Source organism: Phyllostomus discolor, chromosome 11, assembly GCF_004126475.2.
Source record: "Phyllostomus discolor isolate MPI-MPIP mPhyDis1 chromosome 11, mPhyDis1.pri.v3, whole genome shotgun sequence".
Taxonomy (NCBI): Eukaryota; Metazoa; Chordata; class Mammalia; order Chiroptera; family Phyllostomidae; genus Phyllostomus; species Phyllostomus discolor.
Genome location: NC_040913.2, coordinates 72,954,536 through 72,975,493, shown reverse-complemented (window position 1 = coordinate 72,975,493; position 20,958 = coordinate 72,954,536). Strand labels below are relative to the sequence as shown.

Here is a 20,958-nt window from a genome sequence, read left to right as displayed (position 1 = left end):
GTCTTACTGTTGCCTGCCCCCTGCAGAAACATATCTGGAAACATCTTCTCCAGTCTGCAACCTGGGGTCTTTGATGAGCTGCCAGCCCTTAAGCTTGTGTGAGTATCTCTCCCCAGCCCAGGAACTAAGACCCCCGCTTTGCTCCTCTGCCCAGGAGGGAGACACCGAGACATCGTGACCGGTGGCCAGCCTCATGAGTAGGCAGGACAGCCAGTGGCTGAAACTCCACCACATATATTTGCCTTCCCTTAGGCTGCTGCACGCAAACCCACGTTTGCCCTCTCCAGCCTCAGTGCCTTCCTGGGGCTCCACCCCACTCCGTGAGCCCACACGCCTCTGCTCCACTCCATGGCCCTTCTTCCCGCCCTCTGCAGGGACTTCGGCACCGAGTTCCTGACTTGTGACTGCCACCTGCGCTGGCTGCCCTCCTGGGCCCGGAATCACTCGCTGCAGCTGTCCGAGCGCACGCTCTGTGCCTACCCCACTGCCCTACGCGCTCAGGCCCTGGGCGGCCTCCAGGAGGCCCAGCTGCGCTGCGGTGAGCAAATCCTCACCCCGCACACCTGCCAGGGGTCGTCCCTGTCCCTTGGGCCCCAGACTCCCTTCTGAGGGGCCTGGCTGGCTCAAGGTTCCCTCTGCCTGCGGTATTCCTGGGTGGTAGGCAGCTCTCCGGGTATCCTTTCCCTCAGATCCCACTGGGGGTCATCTTCCACCACCTTCTAAACTTTCTCTGGGGCCGCTGCTTTATGTTTTCATCTGGGTCGATAAGTATGCTGTGGAAAGCACCACCTTTACTTATGTGTCCAAAATCTTCCTGCTCCTACCGCTGGCGCGTTCTCCTGCCCCCTCTTCCTTCCTGAGGCCCCAGGCAGCAGAGGCCGGACCCTGCCCTGCGGGGCACTCCCACATTGGCGCAGGCGCACTCAGGCCGCGGCTCCCGTCTCCTCCCACAGAGGGGGCCCTGGAGCTACACACGCACCACCTCATCCCATCCCTACGCCAAGTGGTGTTCCAGGGTGACCGCCTGCCCTTCCAGTGCTCCGCCAGCTATCTGGGCAACGACACCCGCATCCGCTGGTACCACAACCGGGCCCCGGTGGAGGGCGATGAGCAGGCAGGCATCCTCCTGGCGGAAAGCCTCATCCACGACTGCACCTTCATCACCAGGTACAGGCCCCGCTGCCGCTTCTCAGCCAGGGCAGAGGGTGGCCACGGCACCCATGTCCCAGCCCCCAAGGGGGCTGTGCCCACAGGGGTATGCCGTCTGTGTGAGGGTGTGCACACGTGCATGTCTATAAAAACCCAGGACTAAGTCAGTGGTCTAGCTAAGGGACAGAAATTAAATGCCTGATAGAAAAAAATGATTATACTTGACATTTCTTTAGAGCTTTTCCAATGTATACTCACCTGAGTTATCAGACTTAATCTCTCCAATAGACTTGTAAGGGAGGTATTATCTCCATGGTAAAGATGGGGAAATGGAAGCTCAGAAAAACATTACCTCAAGGCCAACCACCATGAAAGGAGTATGTACTTGTATCCCTCACTCAGTTAAAGAACAAAGAACCTAAGCTCATCCTGCACACCTGGGGCAGGGCGCCTGTGGGCGGCCAGGCCGGGGGGGCGCTGGGGGGATGGCATGGCCGAGCGCCAGCAAGCCAGCCCTGCCCGCCCGCCCGCCCGCTGCAGCGAGCTGACCCTGTCTCACATCGGTGTGGGGGCCTCAGGCGAGTGGGAGTGCTCCGTGTCCACGGCCCAGGGCAACGCCAGCAAGAAGGTGGAGATCGTGGTGCTCGAGACCTCCGCCTCCTACTGCCCTGCCGAGCGCGTCGCCAACAACCGTGGGGACTTCAGGTTCGGTGTGCCCTGCTGCCCTGGTGACCCCACCACCTTCCCAACCCGGTGCCCCGCCCCACCCCCAGCTCCTGCCTCTGAGCCCACAGGCGACCAGGGTCTCACCTCCACTCTGAAATGGAGAGAACACTTCCCTCTGTGTCAGCCCCGAGATCATGCCTTCTGAAATGTGAAGGGTTCTTATTTGATTCCTCACATTAGTAGCTCACAAAGCTGTCCCACAGGAATACACATGCAATACCCTAATGGCCTCTCAGTTAGGAAAGAGGTATGGTTCTCCACACCGTACGACTGGGAACACTGGGGCCCAGAAAGGAGAAGTGACCTGAACTTGGGACTTGGAGTCTAGCCCCCATAGCACCAATGGCAGCGTTAGCAGTACAAACACGGTTAGGAAGAAGATGGAGTTTGGGAACCCCTCAAAGGCCGGCCCCAAGCCCCTGTTCTGGCTCATTCCCTCAAGGGCTCCAACATCCCCGTTTCAAGGGCAGGGGAGGGGCCCTTGCCTCGAGGGGCCTGGGTCATGGGCAACTCCTGCCTCTGCCCCCAGGTGGCCTCGAACTCTGGCTGGCATCACAGCCTACCAATCCTGCCTGCAGTATCCCTTCACCTCGGTGCCCCTGAGCGGGGGTGCCCCTGGCACCCGGGCCTCCCGCCGGTGTGACCGAGCTGGCCGCTGGGAGCCGGGGGACTACTCCCACTGTCTGTACACCAACGACATTACCCGGGTGCTCTACACCTTCGTGCTGGTGAGGCCAGGACAGGGGGTGGGGGTGCCCGTCAGCTCCGCTGGCAGGGAATGGGACGGGGAGAGGCCTCACAACTGCCCCGCCGCTCCTTGGGCACGCACCACGAGGAGCTCTCGCTCTTCTCCGGCTGCCCTCCTCCCAGGGGACGCAGACCCTGGGGGCCGCACTCAGGATGCCGGCCAGCCCGAGCATCTTGATCTCCTAACACAGTAAGGGCAGCCTTGAGGGGGAAACAAGGACACACGAGCCATCCTATGATCCCTGGGCCAGGGGTGCTAGGAGTGGGTTGCCTCGGGTTGTGATGAGCTCACTCCTTACAGGTGCCTCCTGTCTTTTTGTGGGTTTTTTAAGATTTTACTTACTTTCAGAGAGAGGTAGGGAGGAAAGGAGGGAGGGAAACATTGATGGGAGAGAGAAGCATCAATCCGTTGCTTCTTGCATGTGCCCCAACCAGGGACCAAACCCACAACTCAGACATGTGCCCTGACTGGGAATCATAGCGGCCAGCTTTAGCTTTGGGCGATGACGCCCAACCAACCGAGCCACACTGCCGAGGGCCAAGTGCCTCCTGTCTTGATCAGATGCAGCTGGTGGGCCGGGCCCCCTCTCCCTAGGCACTGGGCCCGAAGCATCAGCACAGAGGAGGGGCCGCAAGGGGCGGTTCCGGGGGAGAAGGGGAAAGACTGAACCGTCCCCTGTCCTTTCCCAACACTCCCAGATGCCCATCAATGCCTCCAACGCTCTGACCCTGGCCCACCAGCTGCGTGTGTACACCGCTGAGGCTGCCAGCTTCTCAGACATGATGGACGTAGTCTATGTGGCTCAGATGATCCAGAAATTTTTGGGTTACGTCGACCAGATCAAAGAGGTGAGATTCAGCCAGGCCTCTGGGGCCCCTGGAAACCTCCTGCTCCCCATTTGCTCAAGCCTTTCACACCCCAGTCCCTGGGTCCCAAACCCCACTCGTGCCCCATGACTCCCCCCTCCCCCACAGCTGGTGGAGGTGATGGTGGACATGGCCAGCAACCTGATGCTGGTCGATGAGCACCTGCTGTGGCTGGCCCAGCGAGAGGACAAGGCCTGCAGCGGCATCGTGGGTGCCCTGGAGCGCATTGGGGGCGCCGCCTTGAGCCCCCACGCCCAGCACATCTCTGTGGTAATGTGGGTCAGCTGGGAGGGAGCTCCTCAGGGAGCCTGGCACTGGGAGGGGACTTAGAGTCGTCCAGAAGGGAAGCGCTTCGGTCTCAGGCAGCAGGTCCTCCAGCTGTGCACCTGCCACGACCCCCTGACTTGACTAGACTCCCAGCCGAGTGGAATCAAATCCTGAATAGTCAGGGGAAGTGCAAAGAGAGGGAGGCCAGTGACCCTGGAGAAGGGAGGCAGGCGTTATGGTGGGGAACCAAATTGTAGGGGGTAACACTGCGCTGATGGGAGTGTGGGGGAATGCAGACTCCTGTTCCCTGTGGTGGGTCGTGAACCGATTAACAACACGGCTGAGCACCTTCCACATGCAAGGTATTGTGCTGGTCCCTTTGGGTGTCGCAGGAGGTTAGACATGCACCCTGCTCTGCAGCTTAGCTGGGGAAGCAGAACTAGTCCGTGTTAAGAGGCAGCAAGCAAGACACAAGGTGGGCGTGCACGAGTGGGAGGAAGAACCTTAGGAGGAAGGAGGCACCGTAGCCAGGAACTGGGGAGACTCCACGGCAGACGTAAGACTGGCCACGCCTGGAGAAGACAGTGAGGAGCGGAGAAGACAGTGAGGAGCGAAGAAGGGTACAGGGGCCCGGCCTGAGCAGATCTGCTGAGAGGGCCTGTGCAGTCTCAGGCGAGAGAGGGCCAGAAGGGAGTCACCGATCTCAAAGGGTCGGGTGACGAGCTCCCTATCCCTAGAACTCGAGGAACGTGGCATTGGAGGCCTACCTCATCAAGCCAAACAGCTACGTGGGCCTGACCTGCACAGCCTTCCAGAGGAGGGAGGTGAGCGGGCCCGGCGCCCGGCCCGCAGGCCTCGGCCAGAACCCCTCTCCCGAGCCGGAGCCCCTGGCTGACCAGCAGCTGCGCTTCCGCTGTACCACCGGGAGGCCCAACATCTCTCTGTCGTCCTTCCACATCAAGGTGGGCACCGGGGCAGGGAGGACACTAACAGGGGAGATGCCGAGATGCAGGAGCCTGGTGGAGGCAGATGATATGACAGGACGCTGGAGCCAGCAACGGAGGTGGGGAGGTGGGAGGAAGGGCTGGGGAACATCCGAGTCCCAGAGGATCGGGTGTCTCTGAGGAATTCTCTGAGGACATCCTGTGTCCTCCCCCACACCCCAGAACAGCGTGGCCCTGGCCTCCATCCAGCTGCCGCCCAGCCTGTTCTCGTCCCTTCCGGCTGCCCTGGCGCCCCCGGCACCCCCAGACTGCACCCTGCAACTGCTCGTCTTCCGAAATGGCCGCCTCTTCCGCAGCCACGGCAACACCTCCCGCCCCGGAGCTGTGGGGCCCGGCAAGAGGCGCGGCGTGGCCACCCCTGTCATCTTCGCAGGAACAAGTAAGGGGTTGAACTCCAGGTACCTCGTGGGGCCCCTCCTAAGTGTCCACCCTGCGCCCCTTCATCCTGCTCTTCCCTCACCTCCAGCACCCCCTAACACCCCGGTGGAGGTGGCAGAGAATGGTGGCCCTCACCTTTTCCAAGGAGGATGGGGGACACAGCCATCCCATAAAGAAAGGGCTCATTGGAGAAAAGGTTCAGGAAGACACCGGGATTTATATGCCAGATTTGTCAGGTTTCAAAAGGGCTATAAGTACAAACCATCAGCCCACCCAGACCGCCCTCTGTCCCACCTCTGCCTCCCAGGGACACCCCCCTGAGTCCTCTCCTCACCTAGGCTTCTGCTCCCTCAGCGTGACCTTCCACCTTCTCGTCCCTGACCCCAGCCCTGGAGTCCTCTCTTTCAGGGCATGTCACCACCGCTCTTTCGGCACTTAGAGTGGGCCGCCTCCCAGTGCTTTCACTCTGACTCACCCTGGTGTCCCCTCATTAGACTGAGGGTGTGCAGGGCAGGCTCGCGTTGGCATCCAACTCCATCCAGCAAGCCCAGGGCACACCCCACGCACGGGTCTTCCCCACCTGCTTGGCGGCTGCTCAGTTCCCCCCGCCGCCCACCCGCCAGCCTCCTGTGGCCTTGCGCGTGCCTGTGTGGACTCCTCTTCCCCCGTAGGTGGCTGTGGCGTGGGAAACCTGACGGAGCCAGTGGCCATTTCGCTGCGCCACTGGGCTGAGGGGGCTGAACCCGTGGCAGCTTGGTGGAGCCAGGAGGGGGCGGGCGGGGCTGGGGGCTGGAGTGCCGAAGGCTGCCAGCTCCGCTCCAGCCACCCCAACGCCAGCTCTCTGCACTGCCAGCACCTGGGCAACGTGGCCGTGCTCATGGTGAGTGGAGTCGGGTCGGGTGGCGAGAAGGACAGGGCACAAGGCAGGTATGCCGGGGGCTGGGGGCAGGTTCTCTGGTCACCTGAGGGCTCAGGGAAATGTCCCTCTGGTCTCCCCCACACTTCGCACCTTTCAGGAGACGGGGACATCCTGCTTCCTCTCCCGAAATAAGAGAGCAGGAGCTAGAACTACCCAGCCCGGTCTCTCGAGACCCGGCCTGTACTCCCTGAGATCCAGGTTATTAAAGTGGAAAAAAGTCTGTCAACCACTCTCCTTTCTGGCCACGTTCCTCACTCACCCCTGTCTAGCTCCCCCTCCCTGACCACATCCACACCCCACTTTCCCAGACCTGGAGCAGGCATGCAGCGGTATTGTAGACAGAGACTCCCCCTCTGAAAAGCCCCCAGAAAGGTAGGCGGCAGATTATTAATGCTACATAGGCCGACCTTCTAAGAGTGGATGCCTGGCACGTCCATCTTTGCCTACCCAGACAGACTATGCTGAGGACCACAGCCGGCTGGGCTTGGAAGGAGGAAAACTGGCCGGGGGACTGGCCCTGGCAGGACTCCGTGGGACGGCCTCTCCTCCTGGCTTCCTGGTACACACTTCCTCTCTCCTACTCTTTCCAGGAGCTGAGTGCCTTTCCCAGGGAGGTGGGGGGCTCGGGTGCAGGGCTTCATCCGGTCGTGTACCCCTGCACAGCCCTGCTGCTGCTCTGCCTCTTCTCCACCATCATCACCTACATCCTCAACCACAGGTGAGAGCTCCCTCGGGGAAGCGGGTGTGGCGGGAAGGCTGGGGCAGGGATGGTCTCACCAAGTACTGGCAGGTGTTCCTCTCCCAGGTGGGGCCATGTCTCTTTCCCAGGCTCTTGCCCAGCATTTTATTTGAAGTCCTGGGGTTGGGCAGCACATTTTGTGGGTTAAGGCCGACCTGTCCTGGGGCCTCTATCACATTCACATACATGCATGCACACAGATATCGGCACCTCTCTCTGGACCTCCCAATGGCCTTGAGCTCCCATGGGCCTGACCTTGGGCCAGGTGGCCCATTAATTGCTATTTCTGGGGCAGCTCCATCCACGTGTCCCGGAAGGGCTGGCACATGCTGCTGAACCTGTGCTTCCACATGGCCATGACCTCCGCCGTCTTTGCAGGAGGCATCACCCTCACCAACTACCAGATGGTCTGCCAGGCGGTAAGAGGAAAGGGGGCTGGAGTGGTGGCTGGGGAACCTCCAAGATTAGTGATGGCAGCCTAGGCAGCAGGGAGGTGTGGGGGAAGGGAACAGGGGCTCATGCCAGCAGGCCCCCACACCATCGTTCTGTGTCCAGTCTTACTCAGGGGGGGGGGGGGCCTGAGAGTAGAGGGGGTAGAAGCAGAGAAACTTGGAGGTGGGACTTCAAAGTGGGGGCCTGCCATGGAAGAGAGGCCGAGGACGAACCAGACAGCCATAACAAGGTCATGGAGAGTCACCAGAGTGGGGGAAACCTGGGGTGGAAGTAGAAGTTAACAGCAGGGACAGAACCTGGGGGAGGATCTGGGCGGACCTGGGGCCTGGGACTGTGGGAGGAGGGGAGCACCCTGTAGGGCTGAGGCTCTGGCCTGGTGCCGGCGGTAGCAGCCCAGTGCCCCTGACCCAGTAGCAGTCCCAGCCTCGGCGCCTTGATCCCGCAGGTGGGCATCACCCTGCACTACTCTTCACTGTCCACACTGCTCTGGATGGGTGTGAAGGCCCGCGTCCTCCACAAGGAGCTCACCTGGAGGGCGCCCCCTCCACAGGAAGGGGACTCTGCCCCATCTGCTCCCCGCCCCATGCTCCGGTACATGCTTCCAGATGTCAGCTTTGCAGTGGGAGAGGGCTCAGAGGGTGGTTAAGACACCAAATCGATTCTCTCCGGGTGGATGCAGGGTGGGTCTGAGGTCCCGGCAAACCACACTCCAAAGACAGGAGAGGCAAGGCACTAGGTTGCTGGAGGTCACATAGTGGGTGCGTCCTTAGGGCGTCTGAGGCGACCGACAGGCCAGGGAAGGAAGTGACTGCAACAATAGCAGGGAAGGGCACTGGGCAGGGATCCCAGGAACCTGAGTGGCACCCTCTGACCTCTGTAGTTAGCAGGAGAGAGAGCAGTGTGGCCTCTGTCCCTGAGAATAGTCTTGGCCACGTCCCCTAGGGATCTATCAAGCCTGCCCTGAAGGGGCCTTGCATCCCTGGGGGGAAAAATTGACAGAATTTAAAGGGGAAAGGAGATGGGACAGAGATCCTGGGTCAAGGGTTCTGAGCACCTGGTTCCTCCCCCTTGTTCCCTCTCTCTCTGACCCCCCAACCCATTCCCCTCCAGGTTCTATCTGATCGCCGGAGGGATCCCACTCATTATCTGCGGCATCACAGCTGCTGTCAACATCCACAACTACCGGGACCACAGCCCCTAGTGAGCACGCTGCCTGCCTGCCTGCCTGCCTGCCCCAAACCCACCCACCCCAGCACCAGCTGCCTTCTAGTCCACTGGCAGGGGCGCCTGCTGGGCCCACCCAGCCAGCGATCCCACCCAAGCGCGTGCATGTTGACTACGCCAGTCTCTGCCTGTCAACTCACTGTATCCTCTGCGTCCCCAACCACCCAGTCTATGGGCCCTGCCTCAGACTTGCGCCCCCTCCTCATCCGCTGCCTGTGTCTCCCCTCAGCTGCTGGCTGGTGTGGCGTCCAAGCCTAGGAGCCTTCTACATCCCCGTGGCTTTGATTCTGCTGATCACCTGGATCTATTTCCTGTGTGCAGGGCTGCGTCTGAGGGGTCCTCTGGCACAGAGCTCAAAGGGGGGCACGAGCAGGGTCTCCCTGGACCCAGGGGAGGAGCTGAGAGTTTCCACCAGGCTCAGGAGCAGTGGCCCCCTCCTGAGTGACTCAGGTTCCCTTCTGGGTACCGGGAGCGCGGGGGTGGTGACGCCTGGACCCCCAGAGGATATTGATGGCCTCTATTCTCCGGGAGTCCAGCTGGGGGCGCTGGTGACCACGCATTTCCTGTACCTGGCCATGTGGGCCTGCGGGGCTCTGGCGGTGTCCCAGCGCTGGCTGCCCCGGGTGGTGTGCAGCTGTCTGTATGGCGTGGCGGCCTCGGCCCTGGGCCTCTTCGTCTTCACCCACCACTGTGCCAGGCGCAGGGACGTTAGGGCCTCCTGGCGCGCCTGCTGCCCCCCTGCCTCGGCCTCGCGCGCCTCACCCCCAGCCGTGCCCGCCTCTATCCCAGACGACGGTTCCCCGGTGTTCGGAGAGGGACCCGCCTCCCTTAAGTCATCCCCCAGTGGCAGCAGCGGTGGCCATGCACCGGCCCTGGGTCCCTGCAAGCTCACCAACCTACAGTTGGCCCAGAGTCAGGTGTGCGAGGCAGGAGTGGTGGCCCGTGGAGAAGGGGAGCCAGAGCCCGTGGGCTCCCGAGGGAGCCTCGCCCCCCGCCACCCCAACAACCTGCCCCACGGGCGCCGAGCGCACAAGAGTCGGGCCAAGGGGCACCGCACGGGGGAGGCGGGAGGCAAGAACCGGCTCAAGGCACTGCGCGGGGGTGCAGCATCCGGGGCGCCCGAGCTACTGTCCAGCGAGAGCGGCAGCCTGCACAACAGCCCATCCGACAGCTACCCGGGCAGCAGCCGCAATAGCCCTGGCGCCCGCCTCCAGCTGGAAGGTGAGCCTGCACTCACGCCGTCGGAGGGCAGCGACACCAGCGCCGCGCCGCTCCCAGAGGCCAGCCGGCCGGGCCAGCGCCGCAGCGCCAGTCGGGACAACCTCAAGGGCGTGCTGGAGAAGGAAAGCAAGCGCCGCTCCTACCCGCTCAACACCGCCAGTCTGAATGGCGCCCCCAAAGGCGGCAAGTACGACGACATCACCATGGCCTCTGGCGCCGAGGCGGCAGGGGGCGGCTGCATGAAGACAGGCCTCTGGAAGAGCGAGACCACCGTCTAGGGTGGGTCAAGTGACACTTTAGGACATGCTGGCCACTGGGTTTATTAGCCCGGCTTCTCGGGAGGCCTCAAAGACGTCGGTCGGTACGTCAACAGGTTTGAGGTGGAAGCGCCCAGGGCTGCACCCGGGCTCACCAGCTTTGGTTCTGGAGGTTGGGGTGGGGAATAGGCAAGGGCCTACCACCGCCAAGAGGGCCATGCCTCTAGGGTAGCGACAGACAATCCCAGAGCCACAGCAGGATAATCTCCGTCGCAGCCCAGGCTAGTTTGGGCAGTTTTCAGTGCCGTCCAGGGTAGGGGGAGGGCCTGTCAGCCTGCAGTGATGAATCGTGGACCAGCACCGCACAGCCCAGGCAGGCTCCTCCAAAGGTGCTGCCGCATCCTGTCCACCTGCCTCGCTGGTGGTCGCTGGCCTCACTAGGAAAACACGGATGGGAGCACGAGAACAATGTTCTCTCACTGCACTCTTCTGAAGTCAGCCATCTGTGCCTAGATTCTAGGGTCTCTCCCTCACCCAGTTTTTGGCTAACTGGGGAGCCAGCCTTAGCAGATGAGCCAAGGGACCAGGACCAACTGGAGGTGATAAGGTGCTGCTTTTCAGATTAACTATGCAAGAGAAGGTGGAGCAGTGTGAAAGGCAGCTTGGGAGATCAAGTGGGGGGAGGGGCAGGTGCACAATTAGGGAGGGATACCGTTCCCACGTGAGTGGTGCACATACCATATAGCAGGGCTCCAAGGTGGCACTTGAAGACAAGCCAAGGGCCACCTAAGAGGCTGACGGTGCCTGGGGATAATCTGAAGGAAGTAGAGGGCAGTGCTTGGACTTGGGGCTGACATCAGTCCAGCCTCAAACTTAGCCCTATAAACAATGCCCCGAATGGGGCCCCTGCACAGGACTGCAAGCCATGTTGGAGAAGCACTTTCTGTTCACGTACAAGACCCACGCCTCCAGTCTCAGCCTCCCAACACCAAGGGACTAAGGAGAAGTACTTCCCTGCCTCCATGAGGCCACACGAAGACCCATCCCAATCACTTGACCTCTAGCTCCCTGTTAGGGGGAAGCCTCCAAAACATCAGACCAGCTTCCCACCGCACGGAAGCCCAGGCCAAACCCTTCCAGGTGGCAGGCACGGTCCCGACAGCTCCCCTGGGGCCTGAGCCTCCACTTTTAAACACCAGCACTCCTATTTTTCCCCCAACCTACAAAGCAACCACCAGCCTTGTACCACAGGACCCTGTAAAAGTGGAGGGAGCCTGGGGCCTTGTAAACAGCATCATGAAAACAAGACCTGGTCCAGGTCCCCCCAGCCTGATCTGATCACCAAGGTGAACGAAGACACAGGGGACAAAAGGAAACCCACACGCCTTGGGACGGATCCTGTTATTTATGCTTGCTGCACAGACAATATTAGACAGGAAAAAAAAAAGCTTTGTATTATTCTTCCACATACGCTGGCTGCTGTTTACATACCCTGCCAATGCCTTAGCACTGGAGAGCTTTTTGCAATACGCTGGGGAGAGGGGAGGGAGGGGATGAGAAGTGCCAAAGAAAACATGTTTTTAAAAGCTCGGGTTTTATACAATAGAATGTTTTCTAGCAGATGCCTCTTGTTTTAATATATTAAAATTTTGCAAAACCCTTTGAGCTTTAACTTTAGTCCACCCACGGTCCTTTTGTTATGAGGTAGAGGATCTCATGATACCATACCCATTAACCCGCCAACACCTGGGAAACGACACAGGGCCAAGAGCTGCCCAGCCCCTGCCCTATGAGGGCGTAACGTTGGAAATGCCAACTGGTCGGGAGGCCGGTCGGCCCTGCAGCAGCAGCAGCAGCAGCAGCATATCCGATTCAAACCAGGAGCAGGGCAGAGCCTGGTGTTCGCTCAAGAGTCTGAGAGGAAAGCCATCCCACAGAATGTGAACACACGTGCCCTGCTCCCTGGCACGCAAGAACGGGAACAGCCCAGGTGTCCCTACATTCCTTCTGACTTCTGCTCCAGGACCTGGGCTCCAATGAGCTGCAGAGCCCCTCCTGGTTCCTTTAAACAGGAAAGACAACACATAAGGACTTGTACACACTTATTTCTCTGCACATGACAGCCTTTTATCAAGTTGCTGTCAGAACGGAGTAGTGTTCCTCTCAGCCCCCAAGGTGCATCAGGGAGGGTTAGGATTACTTGTGGCAGCCTGGGCTCTCTGGAAGTCCCGCACTTCCTGAGGGGTACGCAAGTACTGCTCTATTTCACTATCAGAAATGTTCTCGTCTCCAGTGACCGTGGAGGCAGGGGGGGCAGGGCAGACCCGCTTTGGGGGCTTCAACATGCAGGGTGGGAGGAGAAGGGCAGGACTAGCTGGTCGCTTCCCCTCTGGCAACTCTACGGGACTACTGACCACTTCCCCATTTCCCTGTCCTTGACCCTGTCCCTGTCCCTGCAGCTCCTTCTCCTGGGCCTCCACCTCTACTGTTCCTTCTCGAAAGGCTTTGCGGATCAAAGTGTGGCGGTGCTGGAGCAGGTCACCAATGTGCTTCACCACAGACCGTTTGTCAAGTTTCAGAACCTGCAACCAGGCCAGCTGCTCGGCCATCCGCATCAGCACAGCCAGCAGCTCCTGTAAGCGGGAGGCAGCAGGGTAGGGCAGGTCCACGTTTGCCAATTTGCAAAACCGGGCCAGGGAACATGTCAGACGAGCTGCAGGCTGCAGTGACTGCCAAGCCAAAAAGGCAGCAGCAGTGATGACAGGCAAGGGATGCCGCCCAGTCACCAGCCACGTCTCATCTGCCAGCTCCACCAACTGCCGTGTTCGGGACAGCATCTTCTCTTTGTCTTCCACGTACTTGGCGGGCACAGATGGGGAGGCTTGAAACAGTTTGAAGCTGAAATAACCAAAATGAGAGTCTTGTCTCAGTGCCTATGGAAGGCTGCCCTTCCGAAGTGCTCAGTGCCAGCAGGGAGGCTGCTCTTCCGCAGTGAGGAAGAACAGTCTGCTCAGGAGGGGCAAGCCCTTCTGGCCTCTTGGGAACACTCAGGCTTGCTGGGCAGCAAGCTTCATACAGGCACCGAGAGAAGACTGGGTGAGTCCTGTTTGTGAGGTCAAGGGCAGGAGAATGCAGAGCTAACATTTGCTGAGCAACCCCCGCCAGCCTCTAAATGTTTTACAGATGTGCTTTTGCCTTCTCTGCACCTTGTTATGTGAATTTATAATTGAAAACTTGCCCATAGTCACCTGGCTAGGAAGAAACCAAGCTTCAAACCCAAGACTATTTTGATACCGATAGCCTTTCCTTTCTACTCTATCTGCCAGAAAAAAATGAAAGAATACAAGTACTATAAAAACAAAACAAAAACAGGATTAGCTTCTAACTGTAGCTCTGTCATCTACTAATATTACTTCATAGTCTTTCAGCTTCATTCGCAGCTGATCCCGCTGAGGCAGTGGTGTTGCGTGAAGCCACGCGGGCCACACACGTGAGGGGTGCAACTCAGGAGCCCTGTGCCAAGCCAATCCCTAGCTTCGTACATCATTAGGTTGCTGTGAGAACAAAGAATTTTGAAAATTATAACCTTCTAGAAATGTACAATGGATTAACCTTGGTAGTAGTAGGCACAGGAGAGGGAGGACAGATTTTTCTCCAGCATCCTTTTAGATGGGCTTTAGTCAAAAAAAGACAGCCAAAGGTAAAAGGCTTCAGGACCCACCCCATCCCCACGTCTCCCACAGGCAGGTACCTGCTACAGTAGGTCTTCACTAGGTCTGTCAAGCACAGAGACGGCACATCCAGCCCCAGGAGCTTCACTATCTGCATGTAGGTGCCAGAAAACATATCCAAATCTGCATATAGCAGGGTGCAGATGGTCCCCATGGTTAGGGGCCAGTTATGCTGCCGGCAGGTGATTAAGACACAGCACCCGACCAGCACCTCCTTCTTTTGCATCCTGGCAGCACGGATGCCAGAGTGCTGGTATGCCTGTTGGTAGTAAGCAACTGCTGTGTCCTCAAATGTGGACGGCAACTGCAGAACTCGACAGAGGTCTCTCACTCGACGGAGACCTAGGAAAACCCACAGCAAGAATAAGAGGGGTCAAAGGAGCTCTTGTGCAGCTCCTAGCAATTTCTGCTAAACTCGCCTCTAATGTGAGATACACACGTAATACAGTATCTTCCTACGATAACAGGAACGCTACCTAGTAGATCACTCTAAAAGCACAAAGAAATTCATGGGAAGAGTCACCTTTTAGCCCACCATGTCCAAGAGGCTGGCTTGATTCAGGGTCAAGGCAAATTTTGATCTGGACTCCTTGAGTCTACCTCAAACACACCCCTGAGCAAACCCAAAACTTACACTGCCTCTCCTAGAACCATCTCCATCCTTTACGTCTAATCACCACTCTCTTCTGCTCTACCTTACATGGTAACACTGAAATCAGGAAAAGTAAGCACACAGGCAGGACGATCAGGCAAATGTGCTTTCAAGCCACTGTGTCATAAAAGGTTGATTCTTACCTTGTTGCTGACTGCGACTAACTTGTTCATTTTCCCCTGTGCTTCGGGAATATGTTACTTCTGAAAAAAAGGGGGGGGGGGGGGGACAAGTACCTTGTTCAGCCTTTATCCACCAAACCCCTGCACTCCCACCACACAAAGTCAGGGAGCAGAATTCAGATCACTAGGTACCTGCTTGCCGTCTCACAGAAGGTGCCCATCTATGTACATTAAAGGTCCGTCTGATTGCCTGTGTCCACAAGCACTATCAAACATGCAGACACTGAGGAAAATTAGGACTGTACTGAAGTTCTACGAATTCCAAGTTTTCATAAATATCAGTTCAAATCTGTACCCTCTCAGAAACACAATCCGGGCAATTTTCCTGGCTGCAGATCTTCAGGGCTGCACTAATCAGGGACTGGGAAACGGCAAGCTTGAAGGGGGAAAAAATATATGCTTTGCCAATTAGTACTAAAAACTACTTCGGGGCAATATCATGTGCTGTATTTGTAGAGTTGAGCCACAATATTTCCACCACGACCAGGCTGAGTAAACTGCGCAGAACTTTGTTTCTCTTTGTTCCATTTATTGAACTTTTTTATATTTACTCTACGTGCCCGTTATTTTACTAGATGTTAGGAAAACAGGCGTGAACGGTAGTCCCTAACCTTCTGCAGCTCACTCGTTCACTTTAGATCCCCCCCCCCCGTATTTAAGTGTGTACATGACAAAGAATGGGCAGAAAAGAAATCTGATTTCAGTCCTTCCACTGCCCCAGGCTCTACCCACACCCCTGGAAAGGACGGCACAGGTACCTCGGAGGTTGCCCTCGTCGCTGAAGGTTGTAGTAAGAACTCCTTCGGTGACCACGCAGCCGCAGTCAGAGCACACTAGCTGGCTCTGCGAATAGTGCGCGTCGTCCACTAGGTCCGCGGAGCCGCAGTCGGGGCAGCGGCCTCCGCCAGGCATCTCGCAGCCTGCCCAACTCCCCGGAAGCTTTCGCGTACCCACCTCAACGTCTCCAACAGCAACTGTGCGGAAGCAGAAACTAAGAGGGGAACCTTTTAAGGGATGCACCATTTTCTTCCGGCCAACACGAATTCTCTCCGCTCTGCGACAGCAGGCTACTTCCGGTCCGTGCCTTTGAAGACTCGGGTGAAAACGTAAGCTAGGAGAGGAGGTTCCTGGCCTGGACTATGTCTTTGGGTTCCCAGTTGTCTTCAGGTGGTTTGAAGCGGGTCAGACTGGGAGTTGAATTTGGGTGAATGTTCGCCTACATGGACCCACATAACAGACAAGATATTGTTGCTGTCCCCAAACAATTCTTTTTTTTTCTAAGACGCTAGGGGAATCCGAGATTCTCCATTTCTAATGGGTAACAAATGTTGATTTTGACCATAGAACAAAGTACAGTAAGCCCCTAAAAGGGAGAGTAGTGAGCGTAGTGAGAGTAGGAAATTGCGTTCTGCTTTCCAGAGCGGCTTCCTCAAGCAATTTGTAGCCCCTCTTTGCAGTCTATTTTTCTCAGCTGTAGAATGAGGGAATAGAATTAAAATCTAGAGTGGCAAACTCAAATGTGTTCAGAGTCTAGGCAAGCAATGTGTCAGTGAGTTGGAATGAAAGAATATAGAGTGGTGTAGCCTGTGGCAAAATGAAGGGCTCAAACAGATGTAGATGTTTTTAAAAGCTTGAGATTTAAGATGCTCCAAAATTCTGGCTCCAAAGTTCCTTGGTATAGCTTGGTATAGTATAAATTAGTGGTTTTCAACCTTTTTCATCTCATGACACACATAAATTAATTATTAAAACTGCACATCACACCAGGAAATATATTTTTTGCCTATCTGGCAAAAAATAGGTATAATTTTGATTCATTCACACTGGATGGCTATTGTTGTGTTGGCTGTTGTCATTTTTTTATTTGACAGTCTAAGGGGAAAGAGGTCAGTGGCCCTAACTAGTCAGTCAGGTATTGCATGTTTTAAAAATTCTTGTGACACACAGTTTGAAAATTGCTAGTATAGATCAAAGAATCTTAAGCAAACTTGACACTGTTACAGAAACCAAGCTTATTAATTAAAAAATATGCCATATTGGAGTATAAATCAAAAGTCACCAAAAAGAGAGTAAATTTTCTTAAAAGTAAATCTATATTGCACTTTAATAATAAATATGTTAATGCTTGGGGGTTTTGGAATCAGTTGTGACTGAAAAATAAGGAAGTTGAGTTAAATGACAAGTACAGCCAGAGGCCTATCCTGATGACTCCAAGAAAGCAGATGGGAGTCATTATAGCAAGTGTGGAACATTTCTGTTCCTCAGACTAACAATGGAGAATTTCAGGGAGGCCTCTGGCATTACTAGATTGTAGATGTTCTGGGAGAAATTTCAACCTTGCATTGGAAGTCGGGGGTGCAGAATGAGTTCATCCCTTCCCATTGGGAACAGAAAACCATTGAACAGCACTTATGCAGAATGAATTGAAAAGTAAGGGTGCCGTGTTAGCCCCTTAACAAATAGGATTACACACTCCCTTGAGGAATGAGATACAGGTTACAGCTGCTTTCTTTAGAAGATCGGTAAATTAGCATGTATCCTAGAGCTGAAAAAATCCTAAAGAAAAATGGTGCTTATTAGTCTGAAATGTCAAGACCATGCATCCAGTTCATCCTCAAACAGCATTTGAGTCTTAAAATGAAAAGAATCTCATCAGACAGAGCTATAGGTTCTTTGAAAGGAGCTATAATCAGTGGTCAGTCAGGTATGGATGGCTCCATCAGTGCCTAAAGAGACTGTGGATTCCCTAGACCACAATGAGGAACAAGGACATACATGATAAAAAAAGATAGCATGTTGTCTATAATCCATGCACCAACCTTGGGCATTTCAAATCCCCTTTCTTCTAGACTTCCCCACTAGTGTGATATGTGTGATGAGAATTTATTTCTGGTTGTCTAGCAGATAAATATTGAGACATACTTGCATGCTCGTGTGCCCACACACCTCAGGATTTCTGAGTCACTTTTAGACAGTACAGTCGACGTTCTTACTGAGGAGGGAAACATGTCCCTAAAAACAACATAATCGTCCATGAGAGTAGCTCTTTACATTATCAGACAAGAGCAGCATAAGATTCCTCTCATCCCTGATTTTGCACAGATCTTGAACATAGCATTTTTTTAAGGGTAGGATTTTATTAAAGTCATCTACACATGACAGACGTCTTAAAATTCTGCTTTCTCCCACATGACCTAGAGTAAAGTGGAAGAGTAATTTTATGGTCCACCAACCAGCACCAGTCGGGGTGGAGGGGTGATTTTCCTTCCCAGTCACAAGTGTGTGATAGCATAAAAGGGCCTTGCCCCTGGACACTGACAGGCTGGGAGGTGGGCAGGGCCCAAGCCAGAAGGTGGCGCACTCTACCAAGGCGTGTAAGTCTGGGATTCTCCACTCTCCCAAGAAGAAATTGATTTAGAAAATTGATTGGCCTTCCTCTGGAAAACCAGGACAGATATATCACCCCCAGTGCCCTTCCCATTGCTACAAACACTTCTAAGAGTTACCATCATTCAAAGGTAGTGATGATCTGTTTAACAGATGCTCCTCCAGCCCTTCTCCCCTACCTCCATCTGTGAAACCGAAACCTCGTTTCTTATCTCTGTATCACCAGAGCTCACAGGGTACCTGATACACAGGCTTTTATAATGCCGAGTTCCCAGAATGGGTTGGATTTGAGCAGAAAGCTACTGTGAAGGGGAGGCTTTGGAAACGCCACTCCAGCCATGGTTCATATGGGAAATACTGACCATAAGGCCACAGTTCTTTCTAGAAAGGAGACCAAAGAGGAAGGCACTGATGGTGTGAGACCTGAAGGAAGCTCTCCACCAGTCCTCCTGTGGCTAGATGTGTGTATTCTAGTTTGTTGTTTGCCGGAATGACTTGCCTTTTGATTGCGAGTCTCTGAGGAAACGATCTTGCTTTCTCATCCCTGGGTCCCAGGAACACCTCCCGCAGTGAGGGCTGGCGCCCAGCAAAGAGCCGTTCAACTCCTGGGAATGCCTGTCCTAGGCGGGCATGCCAGAAGCAACACACAGACTTTCTCAGGGGCAGAATCATTCCAATCTAGAGCAAGTAACTAGGGAGAGTTGGGCTGCTCTCAGGTCCTTAATGTGGCCTTGCTCCTGGGCTCCGCCCAGCTCAGTTGCCTGAAATGTCACTCAAAACCAGTTTCACTCTGAGCCCCGAGAACACTCTCTGCTGTGTCACACTAAGCCTGGCAGTTGGCTGGGGCCTTCAAGCTGTTCTGACAGGATTCCCTTCCCAGCGCCTCAGTGCTGCCCTGGACACTCATTCTTCACCAATGCTCACTGGGGACAGCCACGGTGCAGAGCATGGCCAGGACTCCCTAAACCCTGCTGCCGAAGAACTTCCCTCACTCATACACACTTTTCCCTCTTGCATTGTTCATTCTTCGACCCCAACACATTGGCCCTCTCCAGGGATGAGGATTTATGTGTTCACTTTCCTGAACTCCTAAGAACAAAGGCATCTGATAGAGGAGGCCTCTGAGGAGGTGGTCACAGGCCCCCTTTCACTGCATAGACTGAGGCCCTGAACACCAGTCACCTTATCTGGAACTTCCCTCTTCGGGGGGAAGTTCCCCTCACTGAGAGGCTCATCTGGCCTCCTCTGGAGGGAGGATTGAGTTGTGTGGTCTTCACTTGCCCTGCTTGCTCCAACTGTCCAGGACTCCAAGTGAATCAGAACATCTTCTTGATTCCCGAAAGTGACCCTAGACTAGGGGTCAGAAAACCTTTTCTGTAAAGGAGCAAATAACAAATATTTAGGTTTGGTGTATGATAAAGTTTCTGTTGCAGCTATTATAGTCTGCTGCTGTGGCGTAGAAAGGGTCATAAACAAGAGAATGAGCATGGCTGTATTCCAATGAAACTTGGTAGATACTGAAATTCGAATTCCATGTAATGTTCATGTGTCATAAAATAGTGTCATTTTGATTTCATCATTAAAAAATGTAAAAATCACCAGTATTCAAGGTTGTGTTGCTGACTATGGTTATCAGTGTGTGCATTAGATCTCTAGACTACATTTGAACAAAAAAAAAAAGTAAAACTCATTCTTGGCTTGATGGCTGTACAAAAACAGGAAACAGGCCGTGTGTGCTGCCCCCGTTCCAGACCTCCAGGTCAGACAGGTGAGTTCAAGTCCTGCCTTAACTGCTCACTGTGTAACCCTATGCACACTAAAGTTCTGAGGCCTGAAACTCATCTGCATAATGGAGATCTTATCTACTTTGATGAGAATTAAAAGTCAGTGCTTAGAGAACAGTAGGAACTCCTTTTGCAGGCAAGTTTCAGCCTGAAGTGAGCATTTGATATGCAAGGACAGAAGCAGCTTTCTCTCCACTCCGCCAGAGCCTATCACTGTCACCAGGGTGACAATTTCCAGGACTCAGGATACAGGTTTCTGTGTAAAATAGTTGAACATCAAAAGGTTAAGTGAGGACATTCTCCCTCAGGAGGTTCTGTGGCTCTGGAATATGCTGGCCCCACAGAGCGCAAGGAAGCCAGCCTTGAATGTGGAGTGACAGGTCCCGCCTTCCCTGCACAGGGAAGACTGCAGATCACAAGAGGCTAACTAATGAGAAGCCTCAGGCATGGCATCCATTTGCTTAGAGACTGGGTTGATGCTGCTGATACTTTGGCCCAGATCCAAGAGTGGTAACTACACCCTGTGACAGTTTTCCATGGGGGTGGGAGACAGGGTCCCCACCGCCCCCCAGCAAGTCCTCATTCTCGCCATCGGTGGCTGTGACGATAACCTGGGCTGGAAGTGACTTGGATCACCTTTGCAGCTGCCACAGCTCTTCTATGACAGGGGGTGGTTAGCCCAGGCAGATTCTCCCTCTGAATCACTATTGGTTCCTGTTGCAGGTTATCTAAAAGCATGCAGAAATGTTCTGAACACTCTACTGCGTGTTCTCGTTTTCATTTAAAAATGTATCTATTTGTATAAGGGAGAAATGCTGAGACCACAGATCAAAATAACAGTAGTTACCTCTTGGTAGTGAGGAATGTAGGATTTCTCTTCCTCCGCCCCCAAGCATATGTATAACATTACTTAGAGAAATCTACAGACCAAGTGGGGGAACAGGGGATGGATGTGCTTCGTGAAAGGTGGGAACTCGATAAATGGGCCTTCCTCTTGCAGTCAAGGTTCAGCCTGAAAATGAATGTTTGATATGCAAGGCCAGAAGCAGCTTTCACTTGGCTCTGGGAAAGCCCACAGCTGCTGCAGCAGGCCCAGGTGAGGCGTGTGTCATAGAGAAAGGCGTTCCATCCTCTGCAGGAGAAAGGGCATCGGGACCCCTGGGCACCAGGACCCCTGGGCAGCAGGCAAGGCGTCAGCAGTAGGGATGCAAGTGAGAGATTCTCCGAGGGTGAGAAACTCACGGGCCGCCCACCCAGCACCGCCGAGTGAA

General features: G+C 55.0%; 2 protein-coding genes across 2 annotated transcripts in view; one reads left to right on the top strand and one right to left on the bottom strand.

Moving 5' to 3' along the window:
• ADGRA2 (adhesion G protein-coupled receptor A2) overlaps positions 1-11,571 on the top strand; it is a 38,030-nt gene extending 26,459 nt beyond the window's left edge. Inside the window, exons 5-19 of the mRNA XM_028526524.2 lie at positions 27-98; positions 375-538; positions 954-1,167; positions 1,690-1,854; positions 2,405-2,603; positions 3,322-3,471; positions 3,598-3,759; positions 4,494-4,718; positions 4,923-5,139; positions 5,810-6,018; positions 6,648-6,775; positions 7,092-7,215; positions 7,695-7,840; positions 8,360-8,449; positions 8,703-11,571. Coding sequence (XP_028382325.1) covers positions 27-98; positions 375-538; positions 954-1,167; positions 1,690-1,854; positions 2,405-2,603; positions 3,322-3,471; positions 3,598-3,759; positions 4,494-4,718; positions 4,923-5,139; positions 5,810-6,018; positions 6,648-6,775; positions 7,092-7,215; positions 7,695-7,840; positions 8,360-8,449; positions 8,703-9,972 — 3,535 coding nt within the window. The 3' untranslated portion in view covers positions 9,973-11,571. The remainder of the gene's footprint in view (positions 1-26; positions 99-374; positions 539-953; positions 1,168-1,689; positions 1,855-2,404; positions 2,604-3,321; positions 3,472-3,597; positions 3,760-4,493; positions 4,719-4,922; positions 5,140-5,809; positions 6,019-6,647; positions 6,776-7,091; positions 7,216-7,694; positions 7,841-8,359; positions 8,450-8,702) is intronic.
• On the bottom strand, positions 11,362-15,558 carry BRF2 (BRF2 RNA polymerase III transcription initiation factor subunit). Its single transcript, XM_028526916.2, has 4 exons — positions 15,275-15,558; positions 14,478-14,537; positions 13,703-14,024; positions 11,362-12,849 (listed from the first exon to the last, which is right to left on the bottom strand). Exons 1-4 carry the CDS (start codon positions 15,537-15,539, stop codon positions 12,132-12,134), a joined length of 1,365 nt encoding a protein of 454 aa, XP_028382717.2. The 5' UTR covers positions 15,540-15,558; the 3' UTR covers positions 11,362-12,131.
• Between the last annotated feature and the right edge of the window lie 5,400 nt (positions 15,559-20,958).